Consider the following 22,032-nt stretch of genomic DNA (forward strand, 5'->3'; position numbering starts at 1 on the left):
ACGGGTCTCATTCTGCCTGGATCCATGCAGAGCTCATGCATGTACCCCCAGTTCCAGGGATGATCTGGCTGGGTCTGGCACAGCAGGCTGTGTGGGGCCACCTTCCTCACTGCCCGTGCTGGCCTGTGGCTCAGATAGCATTTGCATAGAACTGTATGCCGAGACCTGGACTCTTCATGGTATTTCCTGTTTGTTACCTGCTGTCTCAGGAGATCCTTGACCTCTCCCAGTAGCTGATTTAGTTGTGTCATTTCACCCAAGAATTGTCGATTAAAATCCCCTGTAGGAATAGCAAAAGGTATGAGGCACATTACAGTCATTTCTAAGTGACTCAGATCCAAATGATTTCCCACAAAATCACCATGACAGGATTATTACAAAACCTAGGGTTTGCATTCAACTTATAGTAATTTATCTAGTTCATCAAACAAAATAATGCTAATTAAATCACTGTCAAGCTAGTCCAAATTCATGTGAGCTACAAAAATAAAAGAGTAATAAAAAGATTCCTTGCCCTTGACTTTGCAGAAAAGCCTGACTTTTACAGATCCACTCTGTCAGCTGTTTTGACAACACCCCTCTTGGGGATGGGACCACCCCCTTCGTGGACCTTGGGCTTTCTGAGGCTTTGCAAACCTCCCCAGAGCCTACACCATACCTGTGCTTGTGGCAGCCAGTGGCTCGCTCTGCTGCAGGAAGCAGTCTTGCAGGCTGGCCACTTGGATCAGCGATCCCCGCACTACCAACTTCAGCTCTTCCAAGAAGTCCTGGAAGATATCACATTGAAACCACAGATTGCTGCCACCATTCAAAGGCTGATATGCATGCAGCGGAGCATGCTTGTATAAGCACTGTTCTTAGATATCAACATCTTACATAATTATGTAGGTTCACATTTTTCTTGAAGTCCATCAGCCCTGTCTTTCTGACTTAAAATCTGGAAGTAGCCAGCAACTAGGAAAATGCTGGCATCTAACTTGGCCTGAAAGTTCATCAAGGTGGCTGAGGAGAGGGAAGGCTCTTTTCCTTCATGGTAAGTGAGTTATTTTGTGGAAGAGCCTCTTAAGAACTATCTGGAACTTGTTTATAAAGTTTAAGCTATAATAAGATGTAGATTCCAATTTTAAACATTTTCATTTTTAGAATGTGTTGACTCCAGGTTTTCACACAGCCTCTGATTTCCTTGGGCTATGAGCATGAATACGCAGTATATTCTATGATCTTTAAGAAGTCTGTGCTGTATTTTTACGTTGCCAGTTGATATCAATCATTGTCAGCCACAAATTCAACTTCCTTGTTCCTTTATCTTCCAAGTTTTACTCATACTCATTTAATCATAGTAATGTGTAGCAACAAGGTTTGTGTTAACTACTGATTAAAACCATCACCCCTGCTTTAGAAATGAGCATGCTAAGAATTTTCAAGGAACTTTACTTTTTAATTTAACACTTATGTAATGGATGCTAAGTTGTGACAGACTGCTGTGTTGGACACCATATTCCAAGCTCTGTGACACGCTGCCCTAAATGCCTAGAATGTACCTATGTGTTAATGTATTAACTGATTGTATGTTAGGTGACTAGAGTCTCCTGTCTCTGCTGACTGTCTAAGCAGGCAGAGCTTTGGAAAAAATTCCCGAGTGTAGCTTCTCATGGCCTTGTCCCAGCTCTGTCCAGACTTATAAAACGACACACTTGGTTGTGAACACCAGTTTCTGAAATGGTCAGTGTTACAATTTTTAACTGTTATTCTGATTACTTGGGCTAGTTTGAGAATTCAGAAATAAAGGTTAGTGTATTTTTTTCTAGTCATTAATTTTTCCTACATATAAATAAGTCCATATAAAATGCTATATATATATATATATATATATATATTTATATGACTCTGCAAAACCAAAACTAACCAAGAACCAAGAACGTTCTTCGAGTTTAGCTTTCTTGGGAGTTTTTGCATTAAAGTGCTTCCTACTTTTTAAGCGCGAAATTCTAGGATCGGATTCATAGATCGTACTTGTAATGGAGACCGGTGCTTACACCCTGCCTCTTTGTACAAGAGCACAGAGCAGCTTGCAACCAAAGCACATATAACTAAATAAAAAAACAGAAATGGAAAATGAGGGTTGGGAGCTAGAAGACAGCAATATTATAGACTGTAACAGATGAGCATAGCTAATTGATTTTGGCACTGACTCCTACACCAGATAAAAATTCAAGAACTATGACAAGATATAAATTACTGGAAAGGACAAAAGATACCAGTTATTTATAAGAAACAAAGCATTTTCTAGTGCAAAATATATAAAAGAAACGTATGTGGCAATTTCTGTAGCAGGTGCAATGATAACAACAACAACAACAAAAATAACCCCATCAACAGCACAAAACAGAAGACCGGGTAATGGGATTTTTTAAAGACTACATAGAACTAAGTTGCTGTAAGTTCCTTTTTGGGTTTTGTTTTTGAGACGGGGTCTTGCTATATAATGCAGGCTGGCCTTGAACTCACTTATGTAACCCAAACTGGCCTCAAACTCAAGGCAATCCTCCTGCTTCAACCTCCTGATTGCTGGGATTATAGGCAAGCGCTACCACACCTGGCAATAAGTCCCTTTTTCTTAGTGGATGTCCTTCCCAGTAGCTCTAAAAAATGCTATTCCTTGGACTTAGCAGTTCCCATTCTTCTTTATTCTTATGAAAAACTAATAGGATTATAGAAAGAGTGACAATAGATAATAATATCACAGGAGGATAATTATTTTTATTATAGCTCTTCCTTTCTAACTTTACAAGTGGAAAAGTCAACTCCAAAGGGTCTACTTATCATTGAAAAAATAGAAGCTCTCAATTCTGACTTCATGTATAATCAGCATTCCTTAAATGTTGGTGCTTCTGATTAACTTGCTTTGAGGGTGGCCCTCTGGCAGGTGTTTTGCAAGTTCCCTGGATAATTCAAATATGCAACCAGCATTGGACCCCCTGACCCAGAACAGAACTAAGCTAACATTTTCCTTAGCATACACCTCCATGCTTCCTGAGCCGTGGCAGTTCATCCTTCCACTTTGATTCCTACCTGGGCCTTCCTCTGGAAAGTCCTCAGCTCAATGGACTCAGGATTCTGGGAGAGGCCAGAAAAGGCTCTAGGGAGATTGTGAACAGAATCCACTTGGGTGCAGTCCAGGTAGAGCTCTACAGAGCCAGCCCCTCGCTGCAAATTGGTCAGCCTCAGGAGGATCCGGTGTCGCCTCCCATCAGCCAGCTGCAGGTTGTTGAACACTACCAAGTGTATCTTCCCATCACTCTTCAGATAACGCAGAATGGCTGGAACAAAGTACAGATCAATGGATGATGTGACAAGGGGAAAGGGAATTTGTACTGAGCATCCTGGGCACCAGCCTAGGTCACTGGAAAGAACGCAAGCAGTCCGTCACTACAAGTTCAGTACTGCAGGTGAGTGCCAGGCACTGTCCTAGATATGGTATCACCGAGACACACACCCAATACATGCAGCCCAAAGGAGGAGAGGGTTATTTTGGCCCACATTTCAGACTATGGCTGGCTGGCTCCAAGGCAAGATGGCATGGCAGAGGCACATGGCAGAGTAGAGCTGCTTATGGGATGGCAGACAGGAAATAGAGTCAAGGGAGGGAGATATAACCCTCCAGGTCACACCCACAGCGACCCACCTCTTCTGACCAGGCCCCACTTCCTAACAGCAAGTCAGCTATAAGCTCCTATAACCCACTCACCTTCCAAATCCCATCTATGAGGTTTTAGAGGGACATCGAGATAAAACCCACAACATATGGCAAAATACCAGCGCAGAAAGCCCACTCTCCCAAGGAAATTTTGTGCTAATGAAGGAACACATAACATTAGCAAATTTGAAAATAGCACTTCAGGTAACAGTAAGTACACTTACATACTTATGAACAAGAAGAACCCCATCAGACAGTAGAGTAAAACCTAATTTAAATGTTCACTGAGGACTAGCATGAAACCAAGGATTTTTCCTTAGTTGCCTTAAGTACTTGATTTCTCCTCACAACAACCCTATGCAATTAGAATAACTACAAATGAAAAAAGGTGAAACTCAGAAAGTGAAAGAATTTGCTCAAGGACATCGGAAGTGGAGGCCTAGAATTTGAACATAGGTATGGTTTTTTCCATGACTAATAATTGACTTCTAGGCATGGAAAGGACTTTATAAGCACACATCAAATCAACTGTGATCTGTCATATTGCTCCTCAGCAGTCCATCCCTAAATTTAATAATACCCAGTTATAAAATAAAAGGTATCAACCATTGCAGAAGAAGGACCAGGGGATAGACCTTATTTTCTGTTTGTTTGCTTTTCTATTCAGGAAGCTGTCTTCTTAAGCTCATTACATGGAAATTTAAAAATTCTGGTTTTCAGCCTTGCTTTTTACTTCATTATCGTGTTGGCTATATTGAGCCCTGAGCGAAAATCTGATCCTGGAAGTTACCCACTTGCAAACGGAGCCTATTGGCTGAGGTCTGCTACAAAGACCAAAGTGATTTGCTTCCAAGGTCTTCAAGAGTCTACCAGAACACTTCCAGGCCCATCCACAGGTACACTCCCAAACCCAAATTCATTACCAGAAAAAATCTCAGGAACTACAAGGTCAGGCTGATTGCAGTAAATGTTGCTGCAGGGCTGATGATAAACACAGCATTGTGGCTCCAAAGGTCTGTTAAAACCTTTGCCTGCCTGAAAGCCTGACATTGGTAGAACTGCAGCAATGCAGGAAGGTGGTGCGGGAAGGCCACCTATAAGGGATGTTAAAGAAAAAAGGAGGAGGAGGGGAATCAAGATGTATGGACACACATTCATTTCAGAAATAATTATTATAATAGACATTTGGTACAACATATATGTCTAAAAAGAGGGTTGGCTAATTAAATCATGGTATAATCCTAAAGTGGAAAGAACACTATGAAATAGCTGCATATCAAAATATAAAATATTTGTGTTTTTTTGTTTTTGTTTTTGTTTTTGTTTTTCTCCGGTACCAGGAACCGAACTCACGACCTTGTGCTTGCCAGGCAGGCGCTTTGTCGGTGAGCTAAATCCCCAGCCCCAAAATATTTGTATTTTGCTAAATAAAAAGAAATTATTTGATAAGTAAAAAATTATAAGTCAGCATACTTCCCTTTAGAAAAAAGAGTGTGTGTATATATGTACAGATATATGAACATCAACATACACAGAAAATATGTGAATGTTACTGTGGTCATTGCTAGATGCTTGGATGTGTACTTCTTCCTGCTCTTTATTATCTAATTTTCCTAAAGAAACACTAATTACTTATGTACAAAAAAGTATATTACACATACATCCAAGCTATGTTGCTGTCTATTCATATGATTTGTAGCCAGTAACTCAGATCATCTTTCCTCAAGTGCCTTTTCCAGCAGTGTGAATGCCAACTTGATGCTCCTGCATAGACAAGCTAGTCAAGAATACTTTTATGTTGCAGTACCACCAAAGAAAATAATCACGGCCAGGACACTTTAAGGACATATCTTAAGGCTCTTTCGCATTATACTTCCTAGATTCTTTTTCCCACCCCTTCTAAACCTGTCTTGACTTAACCATGGTCTGGACAGAATCCAGAGGCATCAGGTTTGGTGACAGAGATAGATACACAAGGGAGGTCTCGTCTTACATCTCTGTGGTCACCACCAGATACTTCCTGAGGGAAAAGAATTGGCAAGGCTTGGCCAGATGGACTAGCTACAAGGACTTTCTCTGATTATAGTATAATCAAACTAGGTTTCCTGACAGATCAGTAAGACTAAATAAATATAGCATGAAAGGAAAGAAAGTAATGGATGGAGGAAAGCAGACATGAGAAGTAATTTGTATTTCTAACCTGGGATGTATCAGATTTTTACATTTTTATTTAACTCTACATGTTCAGAATTTACAGTCTTAGCTGCATGGCTGGAAATTGGATGTACAAACAGTAATCAAAGGAAAGAGAATTGAGTCCAGAAAAAAGTACTAATTTAATCTTTAACTCCAATTACTTTACTATTTAGAATAGTTTTACAAATACATGCAGTTTTTGTAGACCAATAGAAATATCACTTCTCCCACCAAACCGGGACTAGATCGTACCCAAGCGATTCCAACGTCTCCTCATTCTAGTTACAGACGCTGCTTCTGTTCCCTAGGAGGATAGTTTCCAAGGAAGCACACAGGTACTTAAAGCAAATACTCTTGAGTCTCCTCCCCAAGCAGGACTTCTGTGCATTCACTCCTGCCTGCTTTTAACAGGGCCTTGGGCACATGGGCCATGATTTATTTTCATAACCAAATAGCAGAATGGAGTTCGATAAATAGAACTTAGTGGAGCACTTTGTAGATAGCAGGTACACATTAAGTGTTGTGAATAAGAACTTTCTGTGTATAATTAAAGTGACTGTGTCTAGAGTTTTTCATATAGAAAATAAGAGTTTAGAGGGTGGCAATTCAGCACCGCATCCCAGGTGTTAGTACTCTCACTTCAGGGGATTCCGTGCTTCTGCCTTGCTTTCTGTTGCACCTAGATCCTGTGACACCTGCACGAGGGAAGAAAAAGAAAGAAGGGAGACTCAGGCTAACTTCCACCTCCACAATGTCCATGAGAAGAGAAATCATCCAGTGCCTTGACATCTACCATTCTTCATACTTGATCCAGCAATTCTCATTTTTCTATGGCTTCCATTTTTCATTTTTATTGCAAATTCCTTACTTCAGTGCACTACACTTAATTTTATTCTCAGGTGTCCTCAGAGCAGTGAGACTACCTCAGAGGACAGGCAGGCACATGCTCAGAGCTCAGTGTGTTCACATCAGTCACACTGAGTCTGGGAGGAGCTGACCACTGCCTGGGGAGTGGCAGCCTGCTGGGAGGAGCTTCCCTCAGCTTTTTCCAGGCAGCACCACGGGGAGAAGAAAAGTAAGGACGTGTTTCCAGACTCTTGCTAGCCCTCCTTCTAGGTTCACCTTGTGTCTTGGTTACTTTTCTCTTATTGCTGGGACAAAATACCTAACACCCAAAATTAAGAAAGGAAAGGTTTATTTAACTCACAGTTTGTGGAGGTTTCAGTCCATACTCAGCTGGCTCCAAGGCAGAGTGGCACGTGGCAGAGGGCAACAGTTCATGGTGGCAGAAAATAGCAAAAGCAGCAAGAGCAACATGGAGGAAGAGCAAGCAGCCTCTTTCCCTCCTTTACACTGTATGCAAACTCCCTGCCCCAGGGAGGGTGCAGCACCCACACACATAATCCCAGCATTGGGCCCTGGATCAATCATAAACTCTAGAAGCCCACCCCATGACTGCATGAGGCTTTTGGGGGGACATCCAGACACAAACCATAACACCTTGCCATATTTTAGCTAACACATACAAGGGCAGAGGGAATGAACCGCAGAGAAATAATCCCTTCATTCTGCAGCTCATCAAGGTGTATTAAAATTCAGCCCCCCAACCCTGAAATCAACCCTGAAATCATCAAACCTGGCCCCACCGTACCTCTGCTCAGCTATCCGAGGGAGCACCATACACAGGGAAACTGTCTCTAGGACCATTCTGTTTCTCAGCTGCAGCACATTCAGTTTACATTTTCACCCACCAGCAGCTGAACAGGCTTGCCAGTGATTCTGGTGTCCATATTTTGCAGGGCTCACACACAGAACAGGGTCATACCGTACTAAAGCAAAAAGCCATCAGCAGCAGGCGCTCCTGTGCAGTACAGCCTCTGGCGGCACTCTGCTCCATCTCGGAGCCTCTCTGTTAGGTTAGTGACTCACCTGCCCATTGTAGGTCTCTTTTACACAGATTTTGGGGACTGACAGATTAAGCTTCTTCTAGATCTGTTCTGATAAAATTACTGCCTTCTCAAATCAAGCACACAAACAAGTGAAATTTGATCCCTCCCTAGTTGATTCTAAATAATATTTAATCTCCTTACTTATTGCAGGACTTGCCCCAATCTTCCTGCCCCCTTGGTACCTTCCACACTGCCCAGTCCATTTATTACTAAATTTACCAAATACTATAGCACTGGGAGCAACAGTACAACTACTGCTATACAACACAGCAACAATACAGGGAAGAATAAGATAGAACAGTCATGCATTCATTCTGATTTCTGTTACCCAGAGTTATATCCTTTTATTAAATGTGGAGGTTCTTTCTATTGGTGTATTTTACAAATCTTTTCCTTCTAAACTTAAATATCTGTGCACTCGACAATTTGGGTCACTGATTTTATGGCACTATCCAAAAACTACATTTCCATGCCTGGGTACAAGAACCACATAGTACAGCCTGATTAAATATGACCTCGGTAACTACCAGGGAATGAAAAAGCAAACCAACTAATAATGAGTTAAGGTATTGCTATCTCAGGAAAAAATTTTCAAAAGGTGCTTTTCAAAGAGTGAAGCTGATAGCCAAATACATTATGAGATGTTGGCTGTCAAAGCTGTGAAGGAGGGTGCCGGCTTTTAAAATGGAAATGCTCGAGCAAAGGAGTACAGCGTGATCCGGCCTGCAGGCAGAAACTCTCACATTCAGGCTGGGGCTTTCTACTTTGTTTGGAAAATGGCTCTGCTCTTTGGCAGTCTTAGGTATACAATTAAAGCCATCAATCTTTCTTCTTTGAAAACAATCGTACATTTAAAAAATGCCTAACGTGTTTGGGGATGAATATGCTTATTTGCCTTTGTTTAATTATCCTTGAGCCCTATTCACTAGGTGTTGGTAACTTTAGTACTTTGGAAATATATATAAAAGATAAATCATCACATTGCTTTTCTGAAAGTACACCAAATGACTCCTAGCTTCGATATATTCAACCTGTTTCAAAATGTTCTTATAACAATTTGAGGAAATGTAGCGTTTACACAACAGAGAGAGAGACAGAGAGACAGAGAGACAGAGAGACAGAGAGAGACAGACACAGAGAGAGACAGACACAGAGAGAGACACACAGGGAGAGACAGACAGAGACAGAGAAACACAGAGAGAGACACACACACACAGAAACAATCTAGTGAAAGGAAATCTAGCAATTATATTAAACATCTGCACAGGGCTTTGGGGTTTGAAAAAATTATGAGACAGCATAGTACGTGTGAGACTGTCTGGTAGGTGACAAAACTGCAAAGTGCACAAAATCCAAAGGTCGTGTTACAGGAGGAGCTGCAAAGCAATTTATTAAGTGCCCATGGAATCTTTCCAGCCTTAGTGGAAACACAGAGCATTAATATTATAAGTCATGCAGCTTAATGTCTTACTTCACAAATGTCTTCAATAAAAATTCAGCTTCTCCCAGTACATTTCTAGTTACAAGGAGCTCATACTCTAAAGAGAAACCCATTTCACCTTGGAATAGCACTCCAATATTTTCCTAATACAAAGTCCATCTCTGTTTCCTCTGATTTTTGCAAATGATTCTTAATTTTACTCCTCTGAGCTTAGACAGACAGTCTGATATTGATTTCAAATGACTTTTTCAAGTACTGCGAGATAACGTTTGTATCTCCTGCCATGTGGCTGGCTCTTTTACTTTCCCAGGGTGTGTGTGTATGTTTGTTTTTCCTATGTATCTGACTCTATGCTCAACGTTGATTGGATCTTAATGCTGTTCACTAGAACTCTTGGGTTAGATCTCCCACACCTTGTTCTATTGCAGTTCACTTCTAGACAATGGACTCATGTTTATTCTTGTTAAATTTCATCGGATTGACTGTAGTCCACTGTGTCATCTTCTAAATACTGAGGATGTCATTCAGTATGCCCAACTCAGATTGCTGGCTTTGGGCCAGTTACAAATGTGATTAAAATCTTCACTTTAGACATTAGGTTGAAAAGTTCAGCGAAAATGACAAAGCTTTGTCAAAAATCCACTCAATACTTAGCCATAAGTATACTTAGCTATAACATATCAGCCCCTAGCAGTACTACTCTCTAGCTCATTCTTTTTTTATATTATTCAGAACAGTATGTGTGAGTTCATAAAATTATTTTCTAAAGTGGAAATATAGTATGTTTACAAGTTCTTTTTGACCTACCAGCTTAGAAACTTTACTGAAAAAAAATTTAATGTGATTTATTCTTACAATAGTAACCCCATTCTATCTTCAAAAAATCCAAGATTTCTCTTCCAGGCAATCTTTAAATACATGAGTAACAACCCAAATCCCTGTTGGTTCATCCTAAAGCTCACTAGCCCATGGTTTTCAGTACTCATCTTTACTTTTTTTATAGAAAGAGAAACGTTTGCCTTTCTTAGCTGGTTCTCCATGATTCCTAAATGTTACTGGCAGCAGCTCCACTATCAATTACTTTTCTGAGTACCCCAATATATAATTCACTTGTATCTAGACAACTAAACTCACTAGAAAGATTGTTTTTTCCTATCTTCTCACCTAGATTGTTTTTTAACTATTCCTGATCACTTGAAGAACATTTTTTTTGGTGGGCAAGGTACAAACAAAAGAGCTATGACTTATCTCAATCATCATTAATCTTGCCTTACATATTCCAGACAGGAGATTTATTCCTGCTTCATTCTTCCTTATTCTGAACATACCATAATTAAAAGCAGCTCTTTCAATACCTTATGCTTGAATCATGAACTTTGGCTCACTTAGGTTTTAGTTTTTCTGTCCTAATTAATATAATTTGGTGTCAAGTTTTCAATTCTTTCTATCTTCTGCATATGACCACTTTCAAATTGAGCTCAATCAAAGGGAGTTCCCAGAAATATTTTGAAAGTTAAAAGGGAAAATAAGTATTAAGCCTGTAGCATAGTTCTGACACACTATAAAGATTCAATAAATGTTGTTATTAATGTTTGAGGCCCCGCACTTTTCCCTCACTCATTACTGAGTCCAGAATTTTACTTTCTACACTCTCTCATCTCTCTTGTGCTGTTTCCTTTTGCTGACAGGCTTCAAAAGCACTACTTTAAACCACTGGCCATCTCTTATCCTTAAGCTCAGGAATTTTTTGAACCTCTATCACAACAGCAAATTCTTTTTTTTAATTAATTAAGTTTATTGGCACATTTTAGGTATACATAATGATCACATTCATCACAGGGAATTTGTACCTGTATGTGATGTATCTTGATTCTTTTTTCCCCATTTCCCTACCTTCTTTTAACTCCTCTTTGTCCCTTTATTTACAAAAGCTTTGTTTCCATTTTTTCCTTCTTTTCTCATTATTTTTCTTTTCCTTTCCTCCTCCTCCTCCCTACTTTCCCTTCCCCAGTTGAATATTTCCTTCCTATTTCACAGTATCTATTATACAGTTGGGTATTTATTTATACTTTTCATGTCTCACACCAGAGAAAATGTGATACTTATAAATGTGGGTCAATTTTATTTCACTTATGAGTATGTTCTTGATTTGCATCCATTTAGCTATAAATATCTCAAGTTTACCCTTCTTTCTGGCTCAGTAGTACTCCATTGCATAAAAAAGTCTACATTTTCTTTCTCCATTCATTGGTTGATGGACATTTGGGCTGTTTTCAAAATTTAGCTCTTACAAACTGTGTTGCTATAAACATGGGTCTACATATATCACTGTGGTGAGATGCTTTTAATTCTTTCAGGAAGAAACCAAGAAGAGGAATAGGTTAGTCAAAGGGAACCTCTGGTCCTAATTTTCTGAGGACTCTCCACACTGATTTCCACAGTGATTGTACAGTCTATACCCTCATCATCAGTGGAAAAGGATTTCTTTCTCCCCACAGCCCCTCCAGCATTTGTTATTGGTTGATTTCTTCATGACAGCCATTCTTTCTAGGTTGAGATGGAATCTGGTATTATTTTAATTTGCATCTCTCAAATGATCAGTGATGTCTAACATTTTTTCATATATTTATTTGCTGTTTGTATTTCTTCACCTGAGAAGTGTTTATTCATTTCAGATGCCCATTTTTGGTTTGGATCTGTAAAATTAGGGGGCAGATTCTTTTTAGTTCTTTATATATTCTAGATACTATTCCTTTGTCTGAGGAAGAGCTGGCAAAATTTTTTTTCCCACTGCATGGGTTGTCTTCCCACTCTGTTGATGATTTATTTTGCTGTGCAAAAACTTTTTCATAAGATGAGATCCTAGCTGTTGATTCTTTGTAATAGTTCCCATGTATTTGGGCTTTTCACAACAGTAAATTCTTAGGGCTCCCTTCCTTTTTACATCACCAAGTTGTTCTTTGGTGACAATCAAATGAACACTAAAGAAGTAGTTCTTCCCATCTCCTTTCTTTTTTTTTTTTTTTTTGGTTTTTCTCCGGTACCGGGAACTGAACTCACGACCTTGCGCTTGCCAGGCAGGCGCTTTTGCCACTGAGCTAAATCCCCAGCCCCCATCTCCTTTCTTTTTTGAAAGGCAATACTATCATTGAGACAAGCCTTTGTCTGTCTTTGGAAGACAGTAACTTAAATGGTAGATGTCTGTCTTTCCACTTGTCTGTCTGTCTATCTATGATCTATCCATCTGTTCTACGCTATTTAAGAAACCAAAATTTTTAGTGTACCCCACAGCCTAAAGATTATTAGATTTTACATACTCATAATTCAGATTGTACCATCAACTTGTGAAGTAGTTTTTATCATCCTCACTTTAGAGATGATAAATCAGGGATAAGAGAGATTCAGGATATACTCATGGTAACCAAGTAAGATTTTTAGCTGAGACTCAAACCCAGAATACTAACTGGCAAGCTTTCTCCATGCTAGATACTAGAAGAGGGTCAACCATATCCAACCAGGTGGTTTCTGTAGAATGTTTATTTCTATCAAGATTTTACTACCTGCTTTACTAATTATTTGACAGATTATTTATGTCAAGACACCACCTGTAAACCCTCACATCCTTATCCAAAATGTCTTCAACATCCATTCATTAAAATTTTTGAGCACTTACCATGTACTAGGCACTGTAATTTCTGAATTTTGATAGTGGTGTATGTATTCTTTAACAAATGAGTCTACTCTTCTTGGCCTTTGTGTATTCTATCCAACCTGTTCATGAACACAGGTGCACGAGTGTTGTACTGTGTACTGTGTTGTACTGTTGTGCTACAGCCACAGCACTACAGCAGATCCAAGTTCCCGCCTGTCTTGGTTACTTTTCTCTCAATGCTGAGACAAAATATCCAACACCCAGAATTAAGGAAGGAAAGGTTTTATTTACCTCACAGTTCGTGGAGGTTTCAGTCCATATTCAGCTGGCTCCAAGGCAGAGTGGCACGTGGCAGAGGGCAACAGTTCATGGTGGCAGAAAATAGTAAAAGCAGCAAGAGCAAAAAGGAGGAGCAGCAAGCAGTCTCTTGCCCTCCCTTACATTGTGTGCAAACTCCCTGCCCCAGGGCAGGTGTAGCACTCACACCCATAATCCCAGCGCTGTACCATGGATTAATCATAAACCCTAGAAGCCCACCCCATGACTGCATGAGGCTTTTGTGGGGACATCCAGACACAAACCATAACACTTCCTCAACAGAGCTCACAACCTCTAGAGAGAAAAACTGGAAGTAATTCAAGTACAAGGTCAACTATGATTAAAGCCTTCTTTAAAGGTAAAAAGCCATACAAGGACAGCTGATAGAAGGTGTTTGACATGGGTTTGAGAGGTATCTGGAGAGGGTGCTGGGAAGAGCAGAATGCAGGAGAAAAAGGGTGGAGGAGGGGAGTTGGCAGAGTGAAGCATGGAGCAATCGCTGGTGCTTCCAGTAGAAGCAGACCACACGACGGCCAGAATGAGAGTCAGACTGGACAGGTTGGCTGGAGGTGCTGCAGTGGGAACCCCGAAAGCCCAGCTGAGGCGTTTCTACCATATTCAGTTTGGAGTGGGAAGCCAATCAAGGCCTTTGGGTCAGGGTAACTTGACTGAAATTATGTTTTATGAGTAGTAATGAGGTACCCATGTGGGATGACATAGGGAGAAAGAGTAAAAGAGAGCTCTGTGGCAAACTCATTCTTGCCTTTTTCACTAGCTGCACTTTAGTATTTTCCTGCAGCTCCCTGGAGCTCCGACAGCCTGGTCATGCTTCTTGATTCCATTTGTGCAGTCACACTCCTTCCTCTCCCAAAGCATGGACTCATGAAAGTACAGTAAGGAGAAGGAGGTGCTTTATTTTTTATTCAGGCGTTTTAGTCAGTAGAGATACATCTGGATTTCTTCTGATGGCTTCACTGTTTTCCATGCAAATCCACAAGAAGGAGATCAGCACAGTCTTTGCCCACTGAATAATCTGTGGAGCTCACCATCCAGGGAGACAACACCCCACCCTACAAATGATGTCAGCACACCACCACTGAGCGCCTTGCTGGGGAGTCCAAACCACAGCCCCTCTTGCTCATGGACCTGCGGGACACCCAGCTTCTCCTTATTGTTCCAAACACAAGGGGCTGCTGTTTCTTCCTAGAACTTCAGATTTGCCAGTGATAGCAAAGACTTGCTCTTTTCCCATTATTCCAGTGAAAAAACTTCTCTATGCACATTCTTTAACTCTCCAGGCTTTGATACTGTACAAATTCCTCTTTGTTTTCTGAGAATTCTCTTTTCTGGATTTTTCCAGGACTCATTCCTAAGCCATGCCCCTACAACCCATTTTGTATGAGTCATTCATCTTCCTGATAGATTAGAGGGCTGTGTGTGCATGTGTGCATGTGTGCATTAGCTATCCATCACTATAGCAAAATACTGAGATCAACATACAAAAGGAGGAAAGGTTCACCCTGTCTCATGGTTTCAGAGGATTCAGTCTGTGGTTAGTTGGCTCCTTTGCTGTTGGGCCTAAAGTGAGGTAAAGCATCTCAATGGCAACACACAGTAAACAAAGCTGCCCACCTCATGGGGGCCAGAAAATAAGAGGAGAAACAGAAAAGAACTGGGGTCCCAACATACCCTTCAGGACATGCCCCATGACATACTGCATCCAAGGAGATCCTACTTCCTAAGTATTTCCCCATCTCCAGTGAGATGCCAGCACAGGCTGGCAACCACATCCTCACCCATGGGCCCCTGGGAGGCACTGGAGATCCAATCCCTAATGGAAGGTATTCATCAGCGCTTTCATCTTCTCCCTTACAATTTCAATCAGCTGGCATTTATAGCTACATCCCATTACTAGTGATTCTTCAGGGAAAGCATATAACCAGTCCCGCCCTCATTTATCTGCCTGCCTGAATATCTAGTGCTACTTTTGCCTTCCTGGAGTAAATGGAAGAATGAGTTCAGGGCAAGTTGTTTCATTGTGTTCCCTAGCACTGCAGGCTCGTCACAGTGGGTTCACACAGACTGGCCAATTCAGAAACAGAGAGTGAGATGCAGTGAGGCTGAAGAGCCAGGTGCAGAGAACCACTCTGCAGAGAACCTTCCAGGCAGTAAGCTCAAGAAAACATCTTCCCATGGCACTGAAGTAATGAGAAGCTGCTGACGAGGGGTGGAGGACACAAATGAGTAGCTGGGTTGTTGGAAGCAAGCAGCACCTTCGAGAGAAGTGAGGCAGGGGCTGGGGATTTAGCTCAGTGGCAAAGCGCCTGCCTGGCAAGCGCAAGGTCGTGAGTTTGATTCCTGGTACAAAAAAAAAAAAAAAAGAAGAGAAGTGAGGCAAATGAGGCTGTTTGACTCAGAGCACAAAGACGGGATGTCCCCCAGCAGGCAGGAGATGGGAACAAAGGGTCAGAAATTGCTGACAGTGTCCCCAGACTCTAGTACCTGGCACATCACAGATCTCTGAAAGCCAGGAGGCACAAACTGAGGAAGCAAGCAGAAGAGGGAAAGACCATGTTGGAACTTGACCTGAAAGAAGGGGTAGAAGTCCCATTCCTTTTTGTTCTAACCTTATAGTCCTGGCAAAGCTAAGACTTAGGAATTTAGTGCAGCTTCTAAGCCTACAGACATAAGGGTTCAATCAAGAGTAAAATCTAAGAGAGACTCTGAAGTTATAGGAAGTGTTTACTTTCTTAAAGCAAGCTGAAATAAGAACTGCCTCTCCTGTTTTATTAAATACATGAGACAGCAGCATATCTTCACATTCCTTAGGAAATGAAAAGGTTTAGTGATTTGTTTTGGGGGGGGTTGTTCTTTGGGTTTTTGGTTGTTTAGAGACAAGGGTCTCACTATGAGGCCCAAGCTGGCCTTGAACTCAGTGATCCTCCTGCACCAGGCTCCCAAGTGCTGGGATTACAGGTGTGCACCACCATGCCCAGCTCCTCAGCAAATGGGAACAGGCGTTGTCCCCAAGCATGGGTGGAAATGAAGGTGATGAACAACAGGGACCTTCTCTTTGAGAGTAATTTCCTAGTGTTTGGAACAACTCACTGCAGCAACAAAACAGATGACAACAAAGGGGTGAAAAGAACTGTGCAAAGTGGCATGAAGCAGGTGGAGAAAACCTGTTTATTCTGTCCAGCTGCTGGAGGAATGAAAACCTTCTCTGGCAAAGCCAGCAAGATGCTTGCAGAGCTAGCAGTCAGGTCTGCTCAGCTGTAGGGACCCAAGGAACATAAGAATGGCATGGTGGCTGGTGTGGGAGGAGCGTCTGGCATCTGCCCCATCATATTCGCATACTGAAGTCCTGCTCCCCAATATGATGGCAGTGGAGGTAGGACTGTTGGGACGTGGTTGGGCACACCTACAATCCCAGCACCCTGGGAGGCTAAGGCAGCTGCTGGCAAGTTCCAGCTCAGCCTGAAAACTTAGTGCTGAGGGTGAGATCTTCATGCTGAGATCCATGCTATTTTCAGAAGAGACATGAGAGAGACTGATCTCTCTCCACTACGTGAAGATACAATGAAGAGAGGACCACCTTCAAGTCAGCCAGTAGGCCTTAGCAAGAAGCCACATCTGCCAGCGCTTTGCCCTCAGACTTCCCAGCCTCCAGAACTGAGAAATAAATGTCTGTTGTGTACATCACCTACGAGGTGGCATTCTGGTACAGCAGCATGAGCTGATGGAGACAGTGACCCATTGTCCCGGGTCTTGTCTCTTCCAGAACCAGACTGAGAATAACACGAAGGTGAGACAATGTCAAAAGACAACGTGGCCACCAGCAATTCTTCATTCTTTCTCCCAACACTGCCACCCTCCTCTGAATACAGACAAGTGTGCAAAAGCAGGAGCACACCACTGGGCATGGAATGAGCAACGAGTGAGAATGAAGCTGTACAAAGGAAACACCATAAGGCATATCCGCGAATAGGAGAAGGGGATTTTTATAAAAGTCATTTCTACGATTTTGCTCACCTTTGTTTAAGCGTCCCATCACAGTAAATTCAAAATATTTGCTGTTGTCAGTTGAGTAGAGGCCAAAGATGGTGGCTGAGCTTTTAGTCTGCAGCTTGAAGGTAGCAATCATGTACAGCTCACTCAGGGTGGGGTCTCTCAGAATAGGCAGCAGAGCACCCGGGTTCAGCCTCTGACTGGAGGCTGGGAGGAGGTCAAAGACTGTGGAGGAAAGAGGCAGTCAGTACCTCAGGTAAAAATTTAAAAGCAAAGACGACCCTTGGGGCAAACACAGTTGGCAGGTATTTGAAAATAGGTACAAAATAATATAAACTAATCTAGCATCATTTTTCACATTATCAAACTCACCAGCTCTTCCCTGTCATTTTTGCAGTGGCTGGGCATTTGAAGCAGAAGAAGTGTAGCACAGTATTCATCACTGGTTATATCCTTAAGAGAAGACTAACTCTGCAAACTCAAAATTGGATTTGGCTAACCAAGTAGCTCTGAAAGTGACTACTAGGAAAAGACCCGAAGATGTCAAGCAAGGGATGAGGGAACCGCATTGTTTTTCCGATGCTCTCCAGCAGGGAATTCCAGTCATGGGGTCCCCTATGTATATCTGCCAGTCCAGAGCCATCTGCGCTTTCCTGGTCGTGACAAATGACAGAGAATGCAAGAGAAAGCATGGATGTGGCTGTGGACACAGCGTTGGCAAAATGATTGGCTACCTTTGCAAGAACTGAGTGTTCCCTTTTGCCTTTACAATTCTAATATTTTTTCTGCTTAAAAAAAATCTCATTGTGCTGGGCATGGTGTTGCACACCGTGATTCCAGCATTTTTAGGGCTGAAGCAGGAGTATTGCCGTGAGTTTGAGGTCATCCTGAGCTACATAGTGAGCTCAAAGCCAGCCTCAACTATATAGCAAGACCCTGTCTCAAAAAAAATAAATAAATAAATAAAAAGAGAGAGAGAAAGAAAAAAAAGGACAAAGAAAAATTCTATTGTAGAAACAAACAAAACAATGTGGTTTCTACTTCTCAACTGTATGCTGGATACAGCTGGTCTACAAACACTAAAATCTGCATTTGTATTTGTATAAGTTGCTTTTGGTCAAGCAAGCAGCACTTTTCCCAGCAGTTTTGTAAGCTCTCTGAAGGCTAAGACCTATGTGATAACCATTTAAAAGGCAAAAGCCAGATCTGAACAATACTTGTAGAAGCTACTTAGCCTTTCTTTCACTTTATGAAAATATTGTTTGAACAATTTCATACCCAGTAGGAACTTCAGCACCTAGAACTGTCAACTGAAAGGAGATTATTGATAATTTATAAAGGGCTTTCAAAATCAATAAGATGATAAGCATCCTTCCAGAAAAATGGGCAAAGAGCATAAAAAATGATTTACAGATAAAACAAGTACAATTGATCAACAGGTATGCAAATGTACATTCACAGCTTACCAAATGATGAAGCAGCCTACTAGGATATTTTTTTCACCATTAATCTGATAACATACTAATACAATAATATTCAACTGGTGGGGAGAGTTCAGAGAAATGGACCCTCTGATATACTATGGGGTAAGATTTAAACTAGTATAAACATTTTGAAGATGATTTAAATAACAGTACCAAAGGCCCCAAAATATACATGGTCTTTAACCTGTCAGTTATATTTATGTAACTTCATCCCAAGGAAATAATAGGTGATATAGCAAATTATTTCACTACAAGGATATTTATCATCAGAACTTCTGTTTGGGAAGAAATCAGTAAAACTGTGTGGGAAGAGATGGAAACCCTGGAAGTTTCCCTGGTGTGATGCTTTGCCATGAAGACATGGAGGATCCTTAGGAGAGAAGAAAGGGCTGGTTGGAAGGCCAAGGGGTGGTTAGTGCCAAACCAGGACACTCAATTCTTCAATAAATTAATTATGTATTAGTAATTAATAAATTACAATATCCAATACTGGAAACAACTTCAGAGTTCTACATTACAAACCCAGCTAGAGAAATTCTGGTCAGACTACTGTCTGTTTTAAAGTGAAGATAAATACTTCTAGGCATAGAAAGGCATTCATGATAGAGTAAGAAAAAGGAAGATGATAAAACTCTGTCTCACAATTCCATTTGACATATTTGCATAGAAAGAGATTTGAAATGAAAGACAACATAACAATAGATTAATGTTCAAAGTGGCTATCTTTAGGTTGCTTAAGTTTTGTCTTTATTGTTGCTTATTCAGTTTCTATTTTCACTGTTTTACAGTGAATTGATAATAAGAAAAAAATGAGTAAAAGAAACAGGAAAACTCTAGTTATCCATGAACATTCGTTTCAAAGACAATTTGTCTTCAAACTAAATCTATAATGTTTCTTTCACATATACAAGAGGACCTTACTCAACAACATATTTAACCCTAGATGTGTTGGAAAGCAGAATATCCACTGTGCTTCCTCTAACACCTCACATCCTCACACCATGAAGAGAGCTATCGACTATATTTCAAAGGGGAAACTAGATTTTTTAATTTCCATATAAGTGGAAACTTTACATTTCCACCAACGAGGCAAAAGGGAGATAAGGCAAGGTATTTAAAAGTTTCATTCAGGGGCTGGGGATTTAGCTTAGCGGCACAGCGCCTGCCTGGCAAGTGTGAGGTTGTGAGTTTGATTCCTGGGACCGGAAAAAAACCAAAAAAAAAAGTTTCATTCAGGAAAGGTCATCTTTAGAAAAAGAAACATGTGTTCCAAAAATGGGAGCTCAAAACTAAACTCTTGGTACTCTTCATCTTTGTTTTGACTTTGATCCGGTCCATAATTTAACTAAAGAACTTGCTGTGTTTCAATGTGTGTGTTTCAGTGTCTAATCCATTTGCTGCTCTCCCAAGAGGCAGAATCGGGATTAGTTAGTAATGACTTAGTGTTTTGAAGAGGAAATGAGACGCTACCATTTTCTATTAATGTTATTACATTTTAGTAAAAGTACCAGGATCCAAGCACACGCTCTAGTGTTAGAGGTGAAATTACTGCTACCAAAGAGCCTAATTATTATGGTATGTAAATTGAATCCATACTAATTTAAGACTAGCAATGCAGCGCAGAGGGAAATGGGTGTACACAAATTATCCTGTTGAGCTGATAACTGCAGACTAGCTAGATAACTCAGTAAAAGCTTCTACCAGAAACTTGACATAATCGGATCACCTACTCTATACTTAAAATAACAAAATAAGTTAGGTTTCATAGCCCAATTTTAAGTCTCAATAAAATTGCCAGGTCTAAGAAGCATAGTCTAATTTCTCTCATTTTGTTTTGAGGTCATGTATCATTTTTGTTGTTTTGATTTTTGTCTACATTGTTATTTTGTTAGTTTTTTTAATTTTTAAAACAAAACAAAAAAAAACCTCTAGGGCTGGGGATATAGCTCAACAGGACAAGTGCCTGCCTGGCAAGGGCAAGGTCCTGAGTTCGATTTCCGGTACCAAAAAAAAAAAAAAAAAAAAAAAGAATTAAAAAAAAAAAAATCGAAGCAATAAATGCTAGGAAAAAAAAAAAAAAAGAAGCATAGTCTATACCTAAGGCTTACTACGAGGTTGCGTGTGCAAATCTCAGGAATTCTATAAACTAAAACATTATTCAGACCTACCAAGGGGCTGGGGATGTAGCTCAGCAGCACAGCGCCTGCCTGGCAAGAGCAAGGGAGTGAGTTCGATTGCTGGTAACGGAAGAAAAAACAAAAAACCAAACCAAAACAAAAACAAACCTACCAAATAGCTTCGGCACTAAGAAAACTTTTCAGTTGTGTTTAAAATTTCTTTCCTTACCTTAGAGACACACAGGCCACACAATGCAAATAACAACCACTGCAATTAAAATATTTCAACCCAAACCAAGATTAGCAGCACAGCACCCCAAACCATGATTCTGATCGCCTGCCTGGAGTCAAAGTGAGCTATTTGCTGAAAAAGGAAGTTTAAAGGGGCGCTCCCTGCAGGGCGCAGTCAGGGCAGTTCATAGAATAAATACACTCCTTGCTCTGGCTTCATAAGAAGCAACAATTTTCAAACCATGTGTTTTATTTCCCATATCTGTAATAAATCAACCCGGGCACCAAGTTCAAGTAGGAAGACCGCACGGGAGAGCCAGTCGGAGCCCTAAGGTCTTTTCTTGCTTAAATCACTCCTTCCTTTTGGTCTTCACAAGAAGTTCCGTTTAACTGCGAGTGCTCCCTTCCTGCAGCCTATTTCCATTTCACAGCGGTCTGAGGCTATCTAGGTATCATCTCACCATTTATCAAATGTTTACTTTTTTATGAAAAAGATCAATTTTGCAGCTCTCCCCCTTTATCTCAGGAACCAAGACATGGAACCAGCTCCTGAAAGCGCCTTCGCTGTGGGTGCCACCCAAGGGAATAACTGTTCTCGGGGAGTGTGGGTCCAGCCCGGCCCACTGCAAGGGCGCAAGGGCTGCGTGGAGGGAAAAGCGCACGCGGACAGACCTGTCCGGATACCGCGGGGCTCGCACCGTGCTCCGAGCTCCGCGGCCAGCAGCGCCTGGGAGGTCCAGCGCTTGGGACGGGCCGCCAACCCAGGTCCGCGCAGAGACACGCGAGTGAGTTACGGGGGCGAAACGGCTGCCCAGAAATCGGTCACGTCCCCGCGCTGCCCAGCACCTCCACTCGCGGGCGCGTCGCGCGGCCGGGCACTCACCCCGGGGCGCGGCCTGGGAGCCCCACGGCTGCAGGGCCAGGTGCAGCAGGAGCGCG

The 22,032-nt window shown here is 41.4% G+C and overlaps 1 protein-coding gene across 1 annotated transcript in view; it reads right to left on the bottom strand.

The window, feature by feature from the left end:
- Positions 1-22,032, bottom strand: part of Thbs4 (thrombospondin 4) — a gene marked incomplete at its 5' end in the record, with an annotated part of 44,189 nt that extends 22,157 nt beyond the window's left edge. Inside the window, 5 exon segments of the mRNA XM_005386101.2 lie at positions 198-280; positions 659-767; positions 3,073-3,320; positions 17,286-17,486; positions 21,977-22,032. Of these exon segments, the coding sequence (XP_005386158.2) occupies positions 198-280; positions 659-767; positions 3,073-3,320; positions 17,286-17,486; positions 21,977-22,032 (697 nt within the window).

This window comes from Chinchilla lanigera, unplaced genomic scaffold (assembly GCF_000276665.1).
Source record: "Chinchilla lanigera isolate Chin_1 unplaced genomic scaffold, ChiLan1.0 scaffold00024, whole genome shotgun sequence".
Lineage (NCBI taxonomy): Eukaryota > Metazoa > Chordata > Mammalia > Rodentia > Chinchillidae > Chinchilla > Chinchilla lanigera.